This window comes from Corvus cornix, chromosome 4, assembly GCF_000738735.6.
Source record: "Corvus cornix cornix isolate S_Up_H32 chromosome 4, ASM73873v5, whole genome shotgun sequence".
NCBI lineage: Eukaryota > Metazoa > Chordata > Aves > Passeriformes > Corvidae > Corvus > Corvus cornix.
This window is the reverse complement of record NC_046334.1, coordinates 66,950,739-66,968,758: the sequence shown is the minus strand read 5'-3', so window position 1 is coordinate 66,968,758 and position 18,020 is coordinate 66,950,739. Positions and strand designations below refer to the sequence as shown.

Below are 18,020 nucleotides of genomic sequence, written 5' to 3'. Positions count from 1 at the left end.
TTAAATGTTTCAGCCCTATGGAGAATACAGTGGACTCCTTTACAGACAAGAGAAATTATCTTGTATTCGGCATATTCCAGAAAGACCTACTCAAATCAACTCTCCTGTTCAATACCTGTGCTATACATCTGTAAAATTGCAGTGTGCTGTAAAAGTTTTGTGAGCTGACTTTATTCTATTGAATAAGTATTGCTCCAAAATTCTTTTCCGAGGTGGTAGCCAGAGCTCTTTATAAGCCATATGTTACATTCATTTTAGAACAGCTATTTGAGCATTAAAACTTGCAGTCAGGAACAGTTTCTGACATGTGTATTGTCATAGTTGTGTATACCTTAATTGTAGGTACTATATACACAAATAGCAGCAAACACATATAAAGAAACATGGACACATTTACTGCATATATAAGGTTAATGATACAATTTATGTTATGGTCAACAGCGTTCACTTTGAGATTAAAGTTGTTTTGTGAGGGACACACACCAACAATCAGTTTTTTAATCTCAGCCAACATTTTAAATTCAGCTCAGAGGTTTTCTACTAGTATCTACACTTCTGATTTTTTTTTCTAGTAATTTTGTTGGCCGAGTGTCCTCATGGCAGTTATTCTTCTAACTTTCCAGAAGGAAAAAGAAAAATACATTTTCATATATTCAAAAGTCTCAAGACAAGTTTACTCAGTTCCATTATTGTCTTAACCACACTGCAAACATCTGGTCACTCTGATTTATGTAAGTAGTTTCTGAAGAAATGCGTGTTAAGCAAGTTTAGAAAGACAACAAAAATGCCAATAAATTATAAAAACATAATTTAGAGCAAAAAACTATTTTCTAGGTATAAATAGCTGTATATAAACAAATTACAATATTTAAGGACGTTATTAGTTTAGATTTTGTGATTGAAAGATTTTTTACTGTGAAGTAAAAATGTGGAGTACAGTCTTTCCAAAGGTCTTCTTTTCTGCCACTAGAGGGTACTCCAAGAACTTAGAGTGCATTTGGAGGAAGGATTTATTTGGGGATTTTTGGTCTGTAAACGATCCAATATTGTTCTCATACTCAACCTTAGGAATTTAACCCCCCAAAATCTTAATATTAAACAAAAACTTTCAAAAGCACTCTAATACAGCTTTTCAGCAAAATAGTGCAGCGTATCCAAATTATAAAAAACATTGGTTGATGTAGTTTAGATTTAAACTTATCCTACTTTTAAATTATCTTAATTATTATATTTTATTTCAGACACAATTTTCTGGTTCACATCCTGTTTCTTCATCCAGATGTGGACAAGGCATTCCATTATTGGCAGGCTGAAGAAGTACAAAACGAGTTCTGATCTTGGTCCCTGTTTCTCTGCAAACCCCTCTGCAGAGACCCCAGGAAGACCACTGCGAAACCTCACAGTCCAGTGGTGTTTCTGCAATACACACAGCAAAGAGGTAACTTTACATCGAGTTGTACTTAAGTCAAATACACAGTTGGAAAAGCATTAAGGAATGATCATCAAACAGCATCCTTTCTTATACAAAATACAGGTGATATTAATAAAATCCATATGGTGTCTCATAAATTTAAAAAATAGTCTGGTTTCAGCTCCTAACCTCATCGGCTCTGGTATTATTATTGCAGTCTAGAGCCTGTCTGAGGTATTATATCAGTAGTGCAGCACATTATCTCTTGAATGAAAATATAGAATTCCTATAAAAGAAAACTATGCTTAAAATTATTGTACTCAAAAGATTGAATTAAAAAATGTTTGCTGTCAATTTTTATAACTCATTTTCCTTTGCATGGCTTACTAAAAACACTGGGATTAAAGCTTTTCTCTGGTTTATCTAGGTATATTTATATTTCTTTGCAAGTAGCTATTGTTCCTATAGTTGTTCATATGAAATTCCATTTTATTTTTGGTCCAATTTGCTTTAGAAATAAAGAAAATTGCCATTTTTTAATCATTAAATCAGCTTGTTGTTTTGTGTGTGTGTTACTCTTCTCTTTGCCAATAAAGATATTCTGTCAGTAGAAGCTTTCTAATGCTGAAAGGATTTTCAATATAGTTTTCATTTCCTGCAAGAAAAGAAGTTAGAAATTCTATCTAGCAGAAGTACTATTCATAATGTATGCATCTATCTAAAATAAATATTATAAAAAGTAGGTGAATATTCCTTAGCAGGTTAAATTAAAATATTGCTTGTCACAGGAAGTTGCATGAAAACTGCCTGTTACAGCATTTGTGGGTAAAACAAGTGTGCACAAGCCCCTCTTCAAATGCCACACTAAATGTGTGACACCTGGTATAAATTTCTGGTATTACAGTGAACTCACCACTTTCCGTTGTCATCACTATGTTTCTAGAGGGAATGAGGGACACTGCTTGACCTCTGGTAATTAAATCTGATCATTTGATTCTGGAATAAGTTTCTAAACAGGCTGATTTACTGGCTCATGTAAAATAAAGTGGGGATTTGTGATTTAAAATGGTTTTTGAAGTACCGTACTCTAAATGCAGTTTTAATTTTTTTTTTTTAATTTTGGCCCTGAACAGGGCCAAATGTTCCTTTCAAATGTTGTGGGAATGACATATAACTGTAAATGAGATGTGTAGCACTCATTTTGAATATGTCTTTTTTACTAACAGAGATACATTAAACAACTATAAATTGATAAATACATTTATTAAAGTATAAATAGCACATTAACTGTGTAAAGAGTGAGCTTTATTTTAGTGGTTGTGAGGTGACCAGCACAGTGCTAGGGACGCGCAATCTTCAGACATTCTGGAGAAGCTCCCGGAACATCGCAACTATTTTGGGAATATATTGCTCCCTTTGAGCAAATATTGTGTTAATTATATATTTGTTAATACAGAGATTTGAAAATCACCCTTACGATTGACTTGAGTCAGTAGGTTGCATGTCTTCCTGCCTATTCAAGATTATTAGCTAATATTTTTGAGAAAATAAAAATTAAAAAAACTTTATTTTTGTTGTCAGGATTTATGTTTCTATTGAAAATATGTCCAAACCAATTGAATTATATAAATTTTTATTGCACATAACTGCTAAATTCTGACCCAGAAAGAGACAACAGTAATAGTTCTTGGCTTCATTATCATGTAAAACCTTAAGGACGAATATTTACTTCAAAGTTGCAAAGAGTTTGGGAACTCTGATTCTGATCAAGTGTCATTTGTTTCTCATAATATTCACTGATCTACGCTGATACAAAGGCTTGGGTCGCTCTTACTGTGGATATAACCCAATCCTTTGAACCATAGCTCAAATATGCAATCCCTTACTTATTCTTTCAGGAATTCTCTTTTATGTCAACTGCCTTGTTTTATTTCCCATTTGTGAGTCTGGAACTATTCCTATGCAGATAGGAGAATATTCTGCCTGATCGCCTGTTTCATTCACATCACCTGCCAGATTTCCACATATTTCTGAGTGAATGGAAATAGCAGAATTGAGAACATCTACTAATCACTTACCTGAGACAGTGTCTGTTATTTCATTGCTTTTAGCTGGAAGATTAATAAAAGGTGCAGAAAGACCCAGCTGGCTTTTCTTTATTTTCACCATTGTTACTTGAGCAATTGGTGGCAAAATTTTGAGTTTGGGATAATAAAATGAGTTTGCTGGGTGATTTGGAGAGGAACAAGTGATCTGTGAAATAAAAAGGGGACTATTAAAGAAACTAAGAAGGTAACAGTAAAATTGTGTTTGTAAATCATGCTAATACTTTTTGGCAAATAATTTGCATACAACTAGTTCCTATGAACCTCAGTTCACATAACTATGATGGTCATCCCAGAATTTTTATGCAGAATACTAGAGTGGATACAGGACTGTGGTAGGAGGTACTGTGAACACAGTAATGTATGAAATGGTTTAGGAGAAAGAACTAGATGTTATTACAAGAAGAATACATGAGTGTTAAACAATAATATCAGGCATGCTGTAGTAGCTGTCATATGGATTTGAGAGGCCAAATGCTTCTCTCTTCCTTTCCTCATTACTCATTAGCACAGTATTTATTGCTGGAAAAACTCACCTTTAAGAAAGGATTAACCGAATACTTATAGTATTTAAAGTATTTGAATCAAAATCCTTCGTTTGCCACCACTCTTAAATGGCAAAAGCAAAGTATGAGGCATAGAGAGGATGAAACGAGCAAAAGAGATTGAAAGCAGTGTCACCACATTGAAGTTCTCTGCTTTCCTTTAGGTCCTTTCCCTCAAATGTAACAGTTTCAGGTTTCAGCAGTGCTTTCAACTGAAAACTCCTCCTCACAGCAGTATTCACTACTAAGAATTTTCCGGGTTAGATATACATTTGGTGATGTCAGGACTTTTGTGAGTATTTTCATTTTCCTGCTACTTTAAGGATTGTTAAACATCATCTAAAAATTGTCAGCTTTTCCAGAAAATAATTAAAATGTAGAGACAAATTCTCATGAGCCATCTACGTTTACCTAATAAATTTCAAAGATACAGAAGATAAACAAGAGCAGTAGGTCTATCAGCTGTGTAATAAATCCATATAAAGAGAGCATCAGCACTCTCAAATACTGAAAATAGTTTCACAATTAAAGAATAATTTTCTTTAAAAGGGAACACTCAAAATATAGCAGTATGAAGTGCTAAACTATGTACATGCACCCACCTCTGTAACTGTGTCCTGTGGAATAGTGGCAAAGTTGGGGGAGGAAAATGTGAATCCACTATCAGTTCCAGCATCATATGGAAATAGATCTACGGATACTTCCTCCATCCAGTGGTCTCCTTCACAGAGATTTAGGCTGTCAATACCCACAAACCAGTCGGGGCTCGGAACAATTCGTACAACAAATGAAACCTATGAAAAAATGAAACAAAATGATCCATCAGGATTGCATCACTTGCTTTGGAATGCTTCAGTCCTGCTTATAGTAATTTTAACTCAAAGTTAGTGGAATAATGTCATTATGCTCTTTTACTTTATAGAAGCTGTACAGTGCTCTCTGCAATGTGACATGCTTTTTAGTAACTCTTTTTCATTATATTATTCCTACAAGTGAGAACTCAAATATTTAATTTTGGTTACTGGTGACATAAAATAAACTTTTGAAATTAATATGTACATTTACTTACTAAGGGATGTCTTGGATGCACTTCTAATTCAGTAGAGGTTTGTCCTGTACCACTGGAAATTGCAGGAGCAGAGAAGATTCCATGTACACTCTGAATTTTCTCTCCAGCTTCTTCTATTTCTTTCATTAATACCCATGCTTCACCCTTTTCAGCAAAATCACGTACACCATTGCTGGCATATTCATCTTTTTTCCACATGCTGTAGTCAGAACTATGAGTAACACCTATTTGAGTGAATACATGGCATGACATAAAAGTCTGATTTAGAATGTCCCTATTTCTTCATTTTCTTTGTTTTATTTCTGAGGTCAAAAAAATATGTATAAAATTGAGTGAACACTAAAACATTTGGCTTATCGCTGTTTGTTTCAGCTGTAGCCAATTGAAAACAGAAGTCAATTGAAAACAGTTGAAGATTTTTGAAAACATTGTGGATGCTTCAATAACTGCATTTCATTCTTAATAACTTTGGCTTTTTTTTTCCTTTTTCATTAGTTATCTGACATAACTGTTAAGAAAAAATTGTCATATTGGTCAAGAGACTTATCTGCTCTTAAACTGGACATACTTCACTTACCTAGCAAGGATGACCATTGTGCTGGGGGCCTGTAAAGTGGATACTGCTTAGGAAAAGCGATTTGACTCCATTTCCCTGTGAAGATTATCTTGTACTTAGCAAGTTCCTCTGCTGTGCAAAGAGAATCATCCCCCACAGGCAGGCTGCTGGCATAACCCAGTATTGTTACAAGTACTGTCCAGATAACTTTACAGGAACAGTAGACAAACATCAGGTTTTCCATTCCCTTCCACACGAAAAGAAAGAAAAAAAATGTTAGCCATATTAGTCACTCTAAACTCAAAAATTAATAACAGTTACCTAATAAAATGTAATGTGGCATAAGCTGTAAGCAAAGAGAAAGCAGATATCTGAAACACTAAAAATTGTTATGCTTCTGAAAACATTACTATACTGCTTTCAGATTTGTTATTTCCATGCTATATACTACAAACCTGTAACTTTACCTGGGACTAGTGTTTCTAATGAAAATGAAAATAAAAATGTCTTATCCTTGTCCATAGTACTACCTCAGAGAAAAATCTGTTTCTGATTTTCTTTTGAAATCTGATTAGAGTCACATCTTGATTTAATTAGAGTAGCAACTGTTTCTGTGGAAAACATTAGTGGTATATTTATTCTTCTAAAGATTAAATTGCAGGTTACTTTGCCAAAAGAAATGATTTATTTTAAATTCGTGTTCTACAAAGGCTGTTTTATAGCATAACATTTAAAATCAAATACATTTCATATTTATATAAATTACTTTGCTGTCATAATGTGAATTAAAAACATTGTAATTCCTTTAGATTGTTTGACACAGTTTTAAAAAATATATATTATTTTAAAGTTACTGTCATAGGTTGTGCAAATTTTCTTTTTAAATTAACATGGTAATTGCATCAGACTGTTGAATTCCACCAACTGTTTAAAATAACAGCCTTAAAAACTGATTTTTAAATGTTTTTGTCCTTTGAGAAAACTATACAAAGTTAAGTAAATCACTACTAATATATTAGTTTGTAAAAATAACTATGAATACTCACTAAATATTCCTCTGGAGCACTGGTAGGGGGAGAGCACCTGCTTTTGCTGGCAGCTGAGTTGGTCTGCAAGAGAAGACAGTAGGAGTCTTGCTATTTATGCCTGAAGAGGGTCCCTTTGGTCCAACAATTATTGCAATCTTTAGACTTTCCAGGTTTGCAAAAATCATGCCATCTTCTTGTTTGCAATCCCTTTGGAAGGACTAGCAGAGGTTTCCTGTCTGTCAGCTAGTTCAGGTTCCTTATCAGAAGACTGAGATGCCAAAAAGACAAAATGCTTTTAAAAAATACTTTGGATTCTTAGTAACAGTTTGAGTTTTCTGGTGCCTTTACAGTTCCCTGCTCTTATTAATGCCTCCAAGCTATACAAATGAACTGATTCCAACACTGAAATAGTTCTAATGAATACTCTTTAAATGAGAAACATGTTTTCTTGTAAGTTTTATTGTCTGACAGATGCTCCTTCCAAACATTTACAGAGAGCTTGCTCACTCTCACACACCATATGTATGTGTTCAAATAAAAGGGGTGAGGCAGCTAAAAATGTCAAGAGGAGAAAAAGTTACATTTCATAATTGCACATACTCACACAGACTGTGTCTCCTGAAAATATGAATTAATTTAAAGTAGTACAGTGTATATTTTTGTGTGTACAGTGCTCTATGCTGGATAATGAAAGGGCTCTGTAACATTGTGGTTTCTTTGGAAAGAGTGGTTTTGGGAAGCTCGGAGATTTTTCTTAGCTGTCTTCAGAGTAAAAAATCCCAAATAAAAATCTCATTATTACAGTTAAATCATACATCCTCTGTATCACAGTATATATATCTGCATCACTAAAACTATTTAAATTGTTTTTGAAAAATATGTATTATAGAGTGACCCAATTAAAAAATAATGTTTAATCTTTATTTTAAGTTATTTTCAAATAAGGGAAAACAAGGGCTTTGTGCCAAACCTGTAAGGTTAACAAATGCTATTGTGGCTGATCAGCAAAGGAAATTCAAAATTTTATAGTGAACCATGAAAATAATATTTCATAGAGTTTTCTTTAGAAATTGTGAGGAACGTCACTTAAGTACTTTCCCAGATCTCAAACATGATGGTACAGCATATGGGAAAAAACCAAAACAATCCCAGTTATTTTCCAGATGCAGCTCCCAGGCCAGCATAGGTTAAGCACACGACATACAGCTTTAGTGACACAGTGTTGTCCACCAAACAACATGTCTGAGCTTTGTGGCACTTTAACTGGAAACTTCCCTCCCACCCCGTGGTAAATCCAAGCCAGGAGGTGAATAAACTGGGATGTCTGGATGGAATTTCAATCAATTATTCTGCTGACAAAATGGAATCTATTGCAGGTTTCAACATAGATGGATGCAGCACCTATAGGCACAATTCTTCTTTATCTGGATAGATGTGGGAATCCTGTAGCAGGTTAAGCCATCTAGGCATGGACATGACCTTTATTTCCAAGGTCTCTTCCTCCATCCTCTGTTAATGGTACATTTTCCATAATTGATTTCTCTTCCAGGAGCCAGACTCCACTAAGAAAGAGAGCAAAGAGCCTTCATGGATACTTTTATACAAGTTCTTTCAGTGTTTGTTGAAGGATGATACTTGAATTACATCCAGCTCACTCCCTCCTACGCACAGAATTCCAGACCCACAGGTTTCTTAGAGATTTTAATTTAATGACATCCAGCCCATGCATCCCTCTAGAACTACACAAAGGTCCCACAAATTTAGAAGTATATTGCTCAGTGTATTACTAAAACTACTTAAGGCTTGCATATTTATTATTAAATAGCTTTAAACTTCAGTAGGTTTTGTTGGCTATCATCACAGTTACTGAGCCAGTGAACTTCACATACTGAAACCTACTGTGGCACTGCCAGGACAACACATCAAATAAGAATGAAGCAACTATCTCTGGTTCTGACACAGAAATATTTAATATATCAGAATAACCTTTTCCTTTCAAAGATAAATTGCTGGCAAAAGGCACACCACCAGACTAGATTATTCTGGTTCCATGACTACGTGTTATGAATGTACCCAGGAACAGGACAATACATGCAGGCTGCAATCCCTGAATTGGCACTGGACTTTTCTCTGTTTACAGTGAGGGCTTTACCATGACAGATTTCTCAGGATTAAATTCTTCAGGACCTAGAGTCTCATTCTTATCTTAGTTGAATTCATAATGAAATCATTGGGCAAACTACTGTAAATTTATTTAATTATCTTGCCTCCCTGCCCCCTGAGGCTGAGTGAAGGGAGAAGAAAAAAAAACAAAAAAACATGCAGAGTAATGTTGTCAGAAAATCCTAACTTGAAGACTCACTGTCTTATTTCTTTAAATAGAAACTGTGCTAAGCATAATCAGTCTCTGACACTGTGAAGGACATCAAAACACCAAATGTGTCTCGTAGATGGGAAGGAAAAGAAAGAGCAGAAAAAAAGCAAATTTCCACTCAATGGATTACTTTCATGGCTGGGAACTACAGATGCCAAATTTCTGTGGGCCAGCAGTAGGGGAAAAAAAATGCTGTGGGATCAGAACCTATGCTTGCATTCCTTCTTCAGTTTTTATGTCACATTAGGAAGCTGCTGAAAACTCATGGTAAACTGGAAAAAAGAGCTTACATTTAGAAAAATTTGCCTCTGTCATAAATGTATTTTTTCTTTCTCTTTTTCAGCAAAATAGCTTTTGTTTTTCAAGTTTGTGTCTCTTAGGTACACCTATTTTCTATCCACATATATGCCTCTATGGACCCCAAATACTAGAGGGATTAGTCATATAAGGCTTGTTTTACTTAAGCATCAGTGCCAAAGTGTGCCTTGGGTTAAATTTTGCTTGCAGAAGTGTGCAACTTCTGCTGTTTCTTGTCAATATGACAACAGTTTTACAGTTCCTGCAGTCCTTACCAAGATTCAGAGGATGAAAGCTGGAAAGTATAAAACAATAATGGTGTCCAGATACTTTTGGTTTTTAAAGGTCAGTCATAACTTTGTCTAAAATAGTCTGTATTGTTTCTAATCAAAAATAATTAAAGAAACGAGAAAACAAGAAAAACCTACTTAAAAATACAGCAGTATCATCAATTTCTTGTTGGCTCTGGAATCATTTACACTGTACGAAAACATTTAAATGAGCATATTCAGGCTATCACACAGGAATATAGCACATTAACATCACGTAAATTCCACTTTGATTAGTCAGAGAATAATTTAGCCCTTTTTCTGGCAAGCAACCGGATTACCATGATTAGTTATGACTTTTCTATTAAACCGTAAGATTAAGAGAAAGGCAAATTTACAAAATGATTGATCTGAAGTTAGTTTGCCCATCTTTACTCAAAAGAGAATCTCCAAAAATTTTGTATTTATATTCCTGAGCTATCAACACACTTTTCAATTTTGCTCAAACAATTTCCATTCTGCTGATAAGGAGTATATGTGCAACTTTGATATTCACAGGCTGCTTACCATGCTTATGACTAGCTAGGATCTCTTTGTCTACCAAGAAAAACATAACATTGTATTACTTAAAAAGGATTATACAGCCATACTTTCTGTCCTGTAGTTACCATGGAGACACATACAATTATGGACACTCAGCAATGCCAAAGGCTTATATTAAGTCAAAACCCTCTAAGCTCTAAGTTGTAAAATCTCAGGACCAGAGTGGCAAGCAGCAGAACATTTTATGATGGAGAAATTGTGGTGTTGGTTTGGGAGCTTTTACAAAAGAAAGCATTTACATCGTGATATTGGATGGTAGAACAGTAGTGAAGGCAGCTTTAATCTTTATAAATCTTTTGGGATAAAAATTTACTTTGCAGATAAAGATACCTAAAGTAAGTACAAACATACAAACTAAATATGTACACTGCCACTACATATAATGGAGGTCTATTTATTTTAGATTATAGAAGCTAAAGAACTGTTCCGCTGACCCTTTAATCCATACCAATATTTGACCAAATTAATAACGGATGAGCAGTTCTCTGGTCTCCACTAGCTGTATTGATAAGCTCTCCATTGATCCTACCTCCCATGGAAGCATCTAAGTAACTGACCCAGGCATCTCTATTCAGGGGTCACTGAGAATTCAAGCCAAGATATAGAAAAGGATAAGGAAAAATACCAGTCTTCTTGACCACAATGACACTCATCAGCATCAAAAACCTTTTCTGTCATCTTCTGCATTCTTCTATCATTTGTATTAAAATACTTTCCAGTACTGAAACACCTAATACGTAGCCCAGCCCTAGCTAACCAAATCAAGGTCCCCCATGACAGTGACCAGAGGTTATGTTTCTTTTGTACCCTCTAGTACCCAAAGTGTATGACTTTTCTCAATAGTCATATGAACTCAGAAGTTGTCTTCCGCTGTAAGGTCAGAGCCATTTTCTCCTGTCTCACGACAGTCCTTCAGCATAATATGTAAAGCTTGTTCTTCTTGGCTCTCACAAACACTTCCTGATGACATAACCACCAAGGTTATCTATCCAATTCATCTGTAGCACAAACCATGAAGTCTTGTAATCTTCTTTATGGATAAAGAGGAGTTATCTTGGCAGCAATGAACTCAGTTGGAAACAAATAATTTAAATCCTCTCTGCCAGCTCAGCAGCTAAATCACAAATTGGGAGCCTCCTTCCCATACTGTGGCTAATGCTTACGATAGGAATGAAGCAGACTCACAGGGATTATGCATTTAGGCAGCTCCTTTATCCTGGACTTCATCGTCATTCAGCCCACTGCATACCTGTCAGCTGGTAGTGCCACTGCCTCTTTTTGTTTCCAGAGGCCTTTGCAGTAGGATATTGGAGAAGGAATTCATGCTATCTTTTTATCCATAAAAACTCCACAGATGTGAGGAGAGAAAAAAAAAAAAAAAAGGCTTCTTTGACCTGTTCATCAGATAGTCTAAGCTGTGGCTGAGGGTCAGCCTTCAGAGCACTGTGCTAACCTGTGGCATGCCTATACCAGCAGCTTCAGCTCCCTGGACTGTATAGCCTGTAGGACTCAACAGAACTCTGGAACAAGCTAGATGTTAGGAAATGCTGAAGACAAATCTTGCAGACCTGAGTTGAAGACTTACAGGGATCCCTGCTTTTAAATTTGCTTCAGATATCTGCAGGAAAACCTATAACTGAAACAAAAATTGCTCTGAAGGGAATCTAATATGTACTGCACTACAGTTTCATTAGAGTAGAAGACAGGATATTTTTGTGGAATTGCACACATGCACACACACAGTGTAAACCTAAAAGGAGAAGTTTTTTGATTACCATATTAATTCATTCTCTCATTCTTCAGTAAGACTGAGTAGACAGCCTGCACAGAAATCCCTGTGGTCATTTCAATACGGTATTTTGACAGATTTAGATTCTTGTTCTACTGTTTCCAATGGAAGTTTGGAATTTTTTTGTTGGACATTGTTTTTTTTGGATGCTTTTGTTGCTGGTGGAATTGCCATATTTCTAAACCTTGAGTGCTAGTAAATTTGATGGTTTTCTGTTATATCACAGAGTATATTTAATATACCTGTCTATGCAAAGGTTTAAGAAGAGAACTGAAAACTGGCTATGGAGAACAGGGCAAAACTACAGCAGCATAGTTAAAAGAATAAAAATTAATTCTCATTTTGTGAAAAATATGGACTGCATCTTCCAGCAAGTCCAACCTTCCTATTATATCTTTCAATTCATTTCTAAAGTGAAATGAGCTTGTGCCATTAACATTTGTACTTCTTGCTTGCCTTTGAATTTTCACTGGAAAAATATTTAAACACTACAAAGCTACTTTTCAAGGTGTTGACTTTCTAAGACCAATTTGATGCTTTCTTTGCCTTGTAGAAATGTCAGTCCTTTATCTCTGTGGCAATACTGTAGGCCACCAAATTATATTTCTAAAGTAGTCGCCATCAACACCACTCTTTGCTTATGTTGTGTCCTGCTTCACAGTGAGTTTTGTTGATTTATCTTGTATTTTTTTCAAAGGCCTTAAATCTATTGAATGATAGCTGTGGAGTTATTAGAGTTACATCTTTAATTCATCTGAATAATGGGGTACTGAAAAAACTGAATTGGTCTTTTCTGGGAACTCATCCATACATCACAGTTTGCATAGCTCTAGTTCAGTAAAATCCATTAATTGCCACCATAGCACATTATCATTTTCACACCCCAAAACTGGTGAGGAGTCAATGCAGAATAAGGGTTGCATTGGAATGCGGAGTTGTATCCACTGTCAGAGTGGTACCACATTTTTGGGACTCAGGTGTAATTATTTACCTTCTGCCATGGAAATGATATATGAAAATCAGTAAAACTTTCCTGCTTACATGTATAATTCCGTTATCATTCCTTAGCTTGGTTATAAATAGGATCAGAATGTTTTATTCAATATTCTGACCTCTTTTAACCTCCATACAAGGCAGATATGGATGAACTTGTGTCAGCTCAGTGGACAGCAACCAAGTTTCATTCAGCCTGGAGAAGGGAAAGTGATCAAGGCAGCCTGATAGTAGCCTCCCAGTGCCTATAAGGAGGTCACCAAGATGAAGCTGGATGCTTCACAGTGGTGGGCCTTGGGAGGATAAGGGGCAATGGGCATATATTGAGGCAAGAAATGTTCAAACTGGATATATAGGGAAAAATGTTTTTACCATCGTAACAGTCAAGTGGTGGAGCAGTTGGCCCAAAGATGCAGGGCAGTCTCCCTCCTTGGGGGCTTTAAGATGAGACAGGACAAAGCCATGAGCAGCCTGATCGAACCTCAAAGCTGACCCTGTTTTGAGCAGGAGATTGGATAAGAGCCCTCCTGAAGTCCCTTATGACCTGAACTATCCTATGAACTTACATTATGAAGAAAATTTGTTTCTGCTATTACATCAATGCTTCAGGTAATTACAAGAAATCCTCACCTGTCTAATAATTTCATAAGTTCTCTCCACATCTGAGATTTATCTTTCCTAATAAAGGGAATGTAATTGTAAAACTAAGGTTTGTAAAGGAGGAGGATGTAGTGCTGATGATATGAATACATCTATGCCATATAGTGGAATTCCATGCAGAATTCCCTGAGTTAGAATGAACCAATCTCTCTCCAAAACTCGCTATACTAAAGTTAAATGAGGATGGAGAATATGGAGTGAATTATTTGACTGAGAGGTGGGATCTAAACATTCAGGGTGATACAACATAATTATGCTTCTTTTGGGTTCTGGGGAAAGCCCCTTCATATGCACATTGTTCAATGACAGCAGCTTTCACAGTGGTGATGATGTGCTTGTGGAGGGTCTCTGGCTGAAACCCAAATATTACTGAAGAGAACTAAATGCATGCCAAAACAGAGTTTATTATGGGAAGCCTCAAGTCTTTTGTGACCTCTTCACAGTAAGTAAACAGGCTTTTTTTACAATCTTTTATAAATGTTTTGAAACCAGCTCCTCTCAAATGGATTTTCGTTAATTAACAGAACTTCTAACATTATGCTGTCCTCTGTTCTCATTTAAACCCTTTCAGGTGGAAGGTTATCATAGATACATTGTGTTGTACATAGAAACACTTGGGTTTTTCACTTGGCTGTACATATGCCCCAATGCACAGAAAGAAACTTTCAAAAGAATTGCCAACTCTGACCGCCGAAAAGAAGTACCTTTCAGGCCATACGTACCCAAGAGCACAAAAGGTTTTAAAAGTAGTATACAGCAGAAGAAGCAAGGCTATTAAATGTAAGACATTATTGTTTTTGGCCACAGGCCAATATTACTTGTCTAAAACCAAAAGCTTGCTCTTCCCCAGAAATATTGAACAAAATAAAATGTTCTATTCGCCCTTTGGTTCTCAACAAAACTCAGGGGAATGCAAACTGTAAGAACAAGTATTTTCTAAATTGGTATTTTTGCCAGCATTGAGGAAAGTGGAATTATATTAAAAAAAAAAAAGAGTTTGCTGTTTTGAAATTGAAGAAAGCAGCTGTTTAAATGGTAGGTTATATGACTTCTTGCAATTTTTACTTCTGTTTCAAATCTCTGCATTATTAATAATTTTAAGTGCCTGAGTGTGAATTTTATTTATCAATTATTACAGTGAAAAAGTGAACTCTACAACGAGATGACAAATTTAAGTTTTCTCCATTGTATTCTGCCTTAACTACAAATTAGGGATAAATTGATATAAATTTATATCTCAGGAAGCTGTACTGCTCATTTACTTCTTTTGCTTCTAAAAGTAAATCAGTGTCAAGCATCATGCTAGGACACACTGTATTGCTAGAAATGCTTAAATGGATTTTTAATTCTGAAGCACTGGTATAAATATGAATTAGCATCAATAGAAACACTCTACAATTATGTCAATGTGAACAGAATCTGAATCTGACCTATTCTTTTAAAAGATGTAAGGCTCATATTGTAATTCCTTTTGTCAATAGAAAAGTCATTGCCCAGACCACATTTTAATTAACCACCCTGAATTCCGTTTGCAGATTCAATTAAGGAAAGATATTATTTTTCACTTCTTGTCCTAATCTGTCCTTCAAAGGGACAGTGCAGTTTACTGATATCCTATCAATTATGTGTTCTGAGGAACTGTTCTAGCAATTGTTTGGACAACACTTCATAATTATGAATAAAATGCATGGTTAGAAGAAAGGGAAAAATCCCAACATTAAAATGTTATAGTTATCCTTAAAACTAAGGGTAAATAAGCACAGAACTGGGGAAGGACTTCAGTAATCATGTATACCCTTTTCTTTCTGAGTCCCCACATTTAGTTTTCTATATGCGCAGTAATAGCCTTGTGCAACTGTTTTGACATTCCTAACTGTCTCTAGAATTGCTGAAATAGAAAAAGCCAGAAGAATCAAAACCAGAAATCTAAAACTATTGATTTACTCATCTAAATAGCAGGCCTAATACTCTGTAATGAGTTAAATGATTCCTAAATGTTTTGTGAATATTCAATTCCATTCAATATATATTCAATAATAGAGATCAAATTATTTTCTAGAATCATAGAAACACCACTTGGGAGGGACCTCTGGAGATCTCTTGTCCAGCCTCTTACTCAAAGCAGGGCTGTCACATAGCCAGGGCAGGCCAGCTCTGCCTTTGGCCGAGCAGTTCCTGAAAAGCACCAAGAGTGGAGATTTCCAGCACCTCCCTGCGTAACCAGTTCCAGTGCCACACCACATTCCTTGTGGGAGTTTTTCTCCTCGGCAGACTGAACCTCCCATGGTGCATCTACGGCTGTTGTCCCTCCCTACATCATCTGCCAATACTGAGGGGAGAGCAGGTTCCTTGTTTGCCTTGTTGGCCACTCCACTGATTAAATGTTGTCAGAAATTTGCCGACAATGCCCTGTTTTATCAAGGGCTCTATTTTTATAGTATACTGTAGTATGATATAAAGAAATGGCTTTTACCTTTTTTCAAGTGTGGATCATCTGCCTTTTCCCAAAATCCTGAATTCTTTCTCTAGGACTTCTTTCAACCTGGCTTTGATAATTACCAATACTCTGTCTAACATATTTCTTTTCTGTTGCATCTCCTTATTTTCATGTTCACTATTTTGAAAACTTTGATCATCCCCAGCAAAAATATAGATTTTTTCCTTTAATAATTATTCCAGTGTTATAAGAACTGATATAAATACAAGCAGTCATTTCATTGCCTCTGCAGGCAAGTAGATCTTTCCCGATTCTTAGCATGAGGTGCTACCTTTACAAATGCTAGCAATGGTAACAGTAGTGCCTATTTTTTCCCCACAACAATAAAGTGAAATAAAATAATGTATTTCTGATAACAGTAGTTTGTAAAATCTACTGTGAAATTCATACTAATTTCTGAAAGTAATTTTATTTTATATGCATGTTACATCACAAATCTCAAACTATTATCAGAGGAATCCAGTCATTTCACAGTATCAATTTTTTTGCACACTTTCTTTGTTGAATAAATCAAGAAAGTCCCACCATATACAGCAAATCAGGCACTCAGAGTTATACTTATTGCCAGCCATTAATCTCTTACCCCAATCCATTAGCACTTCAGCTAGAAAGTGTAATTCAACAGTTGTTAACAAAGCGAAGTATGGTGCAGATTTTCTCTATAAAGGTGATGCAGACAGGATTTAGGTTGTGCTTCTACAAAGCCTGGGATATTTGGATTTCAGTTCATGTTCAGTGACACTGACAATTATGCCAAAACAGGAAAAGAAGAGAGTTTAAAAAAGCATAATTCTTTATGCTCAGTTTACTGGGAGATTAATATCTTTTGGTGATAGTTTATGCTTTTATTTTCCAGGATTGCACTAGGATTACTTGAGGGTATATAGGACAGCACAGAACTTGGATAACTGTGTGGGAGCCCCCACATCCATGAATTTGTAATTTTGAACCACATAATTTATAGATTTTAAACAGAATAGAAGCTATACTTTGTTTACAATGTGTGTTACATGATAAATGCTTTCTTGGAAAACTGAAGTGTTTGATTTTAGCATCAAGAGATGGAAAAGCAGTCAAAAATTGAGGGAAACAAAAACCAACATTAGACTCTGCTCTTAAATCTCTTGTACTAACTAAAGACAAGTTGTCATCACTAATTAGATCAGCTCCAAGAGATTAAAAGCTTATTTTTTCCATGGTTTCTAGTCCATTATAATAGCTATTTGTCTCCTTCTACCAGCAGGATTGGCCAAATAAATTACTCCAGCCATAATTTACTAATGTTTCTGTAGTCATTTCTAAATTAGTAAGAGAGGCCCTCAGTCCCAGAAAGCTTATATAAAAGCATTTGCCTTTATGGGGTTTTGATGGGACTCTGAGGAGGTCTGAACCCTGAGGAAGGACCAGGTTTATCTGCAGAATGAACACCCCCCCAAACCACAAAAGTAATTCTAACCTCTATGTTTTGTTGGAGAACAGGCAACCCATTAAAATACACCAAATGCAGGTCTTCCGGATGATGCAGATGAACAAATGTTTGGAAAACAAATCTTCCCCCTGTATTCTATTTCCTTTCAGAATGAGCTCTCCTTCCAGATGCTCTGGAGCCCAGCAGATTGCACTGCTTCCTGGGTTGCAGCAACCTCCACAGTCTCCCTCCGGGTCTCTAGGAATGTATCCTCTCCTTGACCTCCAAGGCTTGGCTGCAGATCTGCTCCTTTGAAACAAGCAAGCCATGTGCTTTGTCAGGAGTCCTTCCATGTGCATGCAGACATTGTAATCTCCTCCTTTTCCTCCCCAAAGTCCACCTGACACAAACTGCCA

General features: G+C 35.9%; 1 protein-coding gene across 1 annotated transcript; it reads right to left on the bottom strand.

Moving 5' to 3' along the window:
• Positions 1-292: 292 nt before the first annotated feature.
• On the bottom strand, positions 293-17,747 carry SPON2 (spondin 2). Its single transcript, XM_010402067.4, has 7 exons — positions 17,653-17,747; positions 6,733-6,795; positions 5,708-5,933; positions 5,131-5,354; positions 4,664-4,855; positions 3,490-3,664; positions 293-1,416 (listed from the first exon to the last, which is right to left on the bottom strand). Exons 3-7 carry the CDS (start codon positions 5,928-5,930, stop codon positions 1,238-1,240), a joined length of 993 nt encoding a protein of 330 aa, XP_010400369.1. The 5' UTR covers positions 5,931-5,933; positions 6,733-6,795; positions 17,653-17,747; the 3' UTR covers positions 293-1,237.
• Positions 17,748-18,020: the final 273 nt, after the last annotated feature.

What these genes read in the sequence shown, in the direction of transcription:
- SPON2 (XM_010402067.4), bottom strand. Translation starts at nt 5,930, where the DNA reads ATGGAAAACCTGATGTTTGTCTACTGTTCCTGTAAAGTTATCTGGACA. An exon ending in ACAATGGTCATCCTTGCTAG is followed by an intron (nt 5,355 to 5,707) that starts GTAAGTGAAGTA and finishes TCACTCAAATAG; the next exon opens with GTGTTACTCATAGTTCTGAC. An exon ending in CACAGGACACAGTTACAGAG is followed by an intron (nt 3,665 to 4,663) that starts GTGGGTGCATGT and finishes TTTATTTCACAG; the next exon opens with ATCACTTGTTCCTCTCCAAA.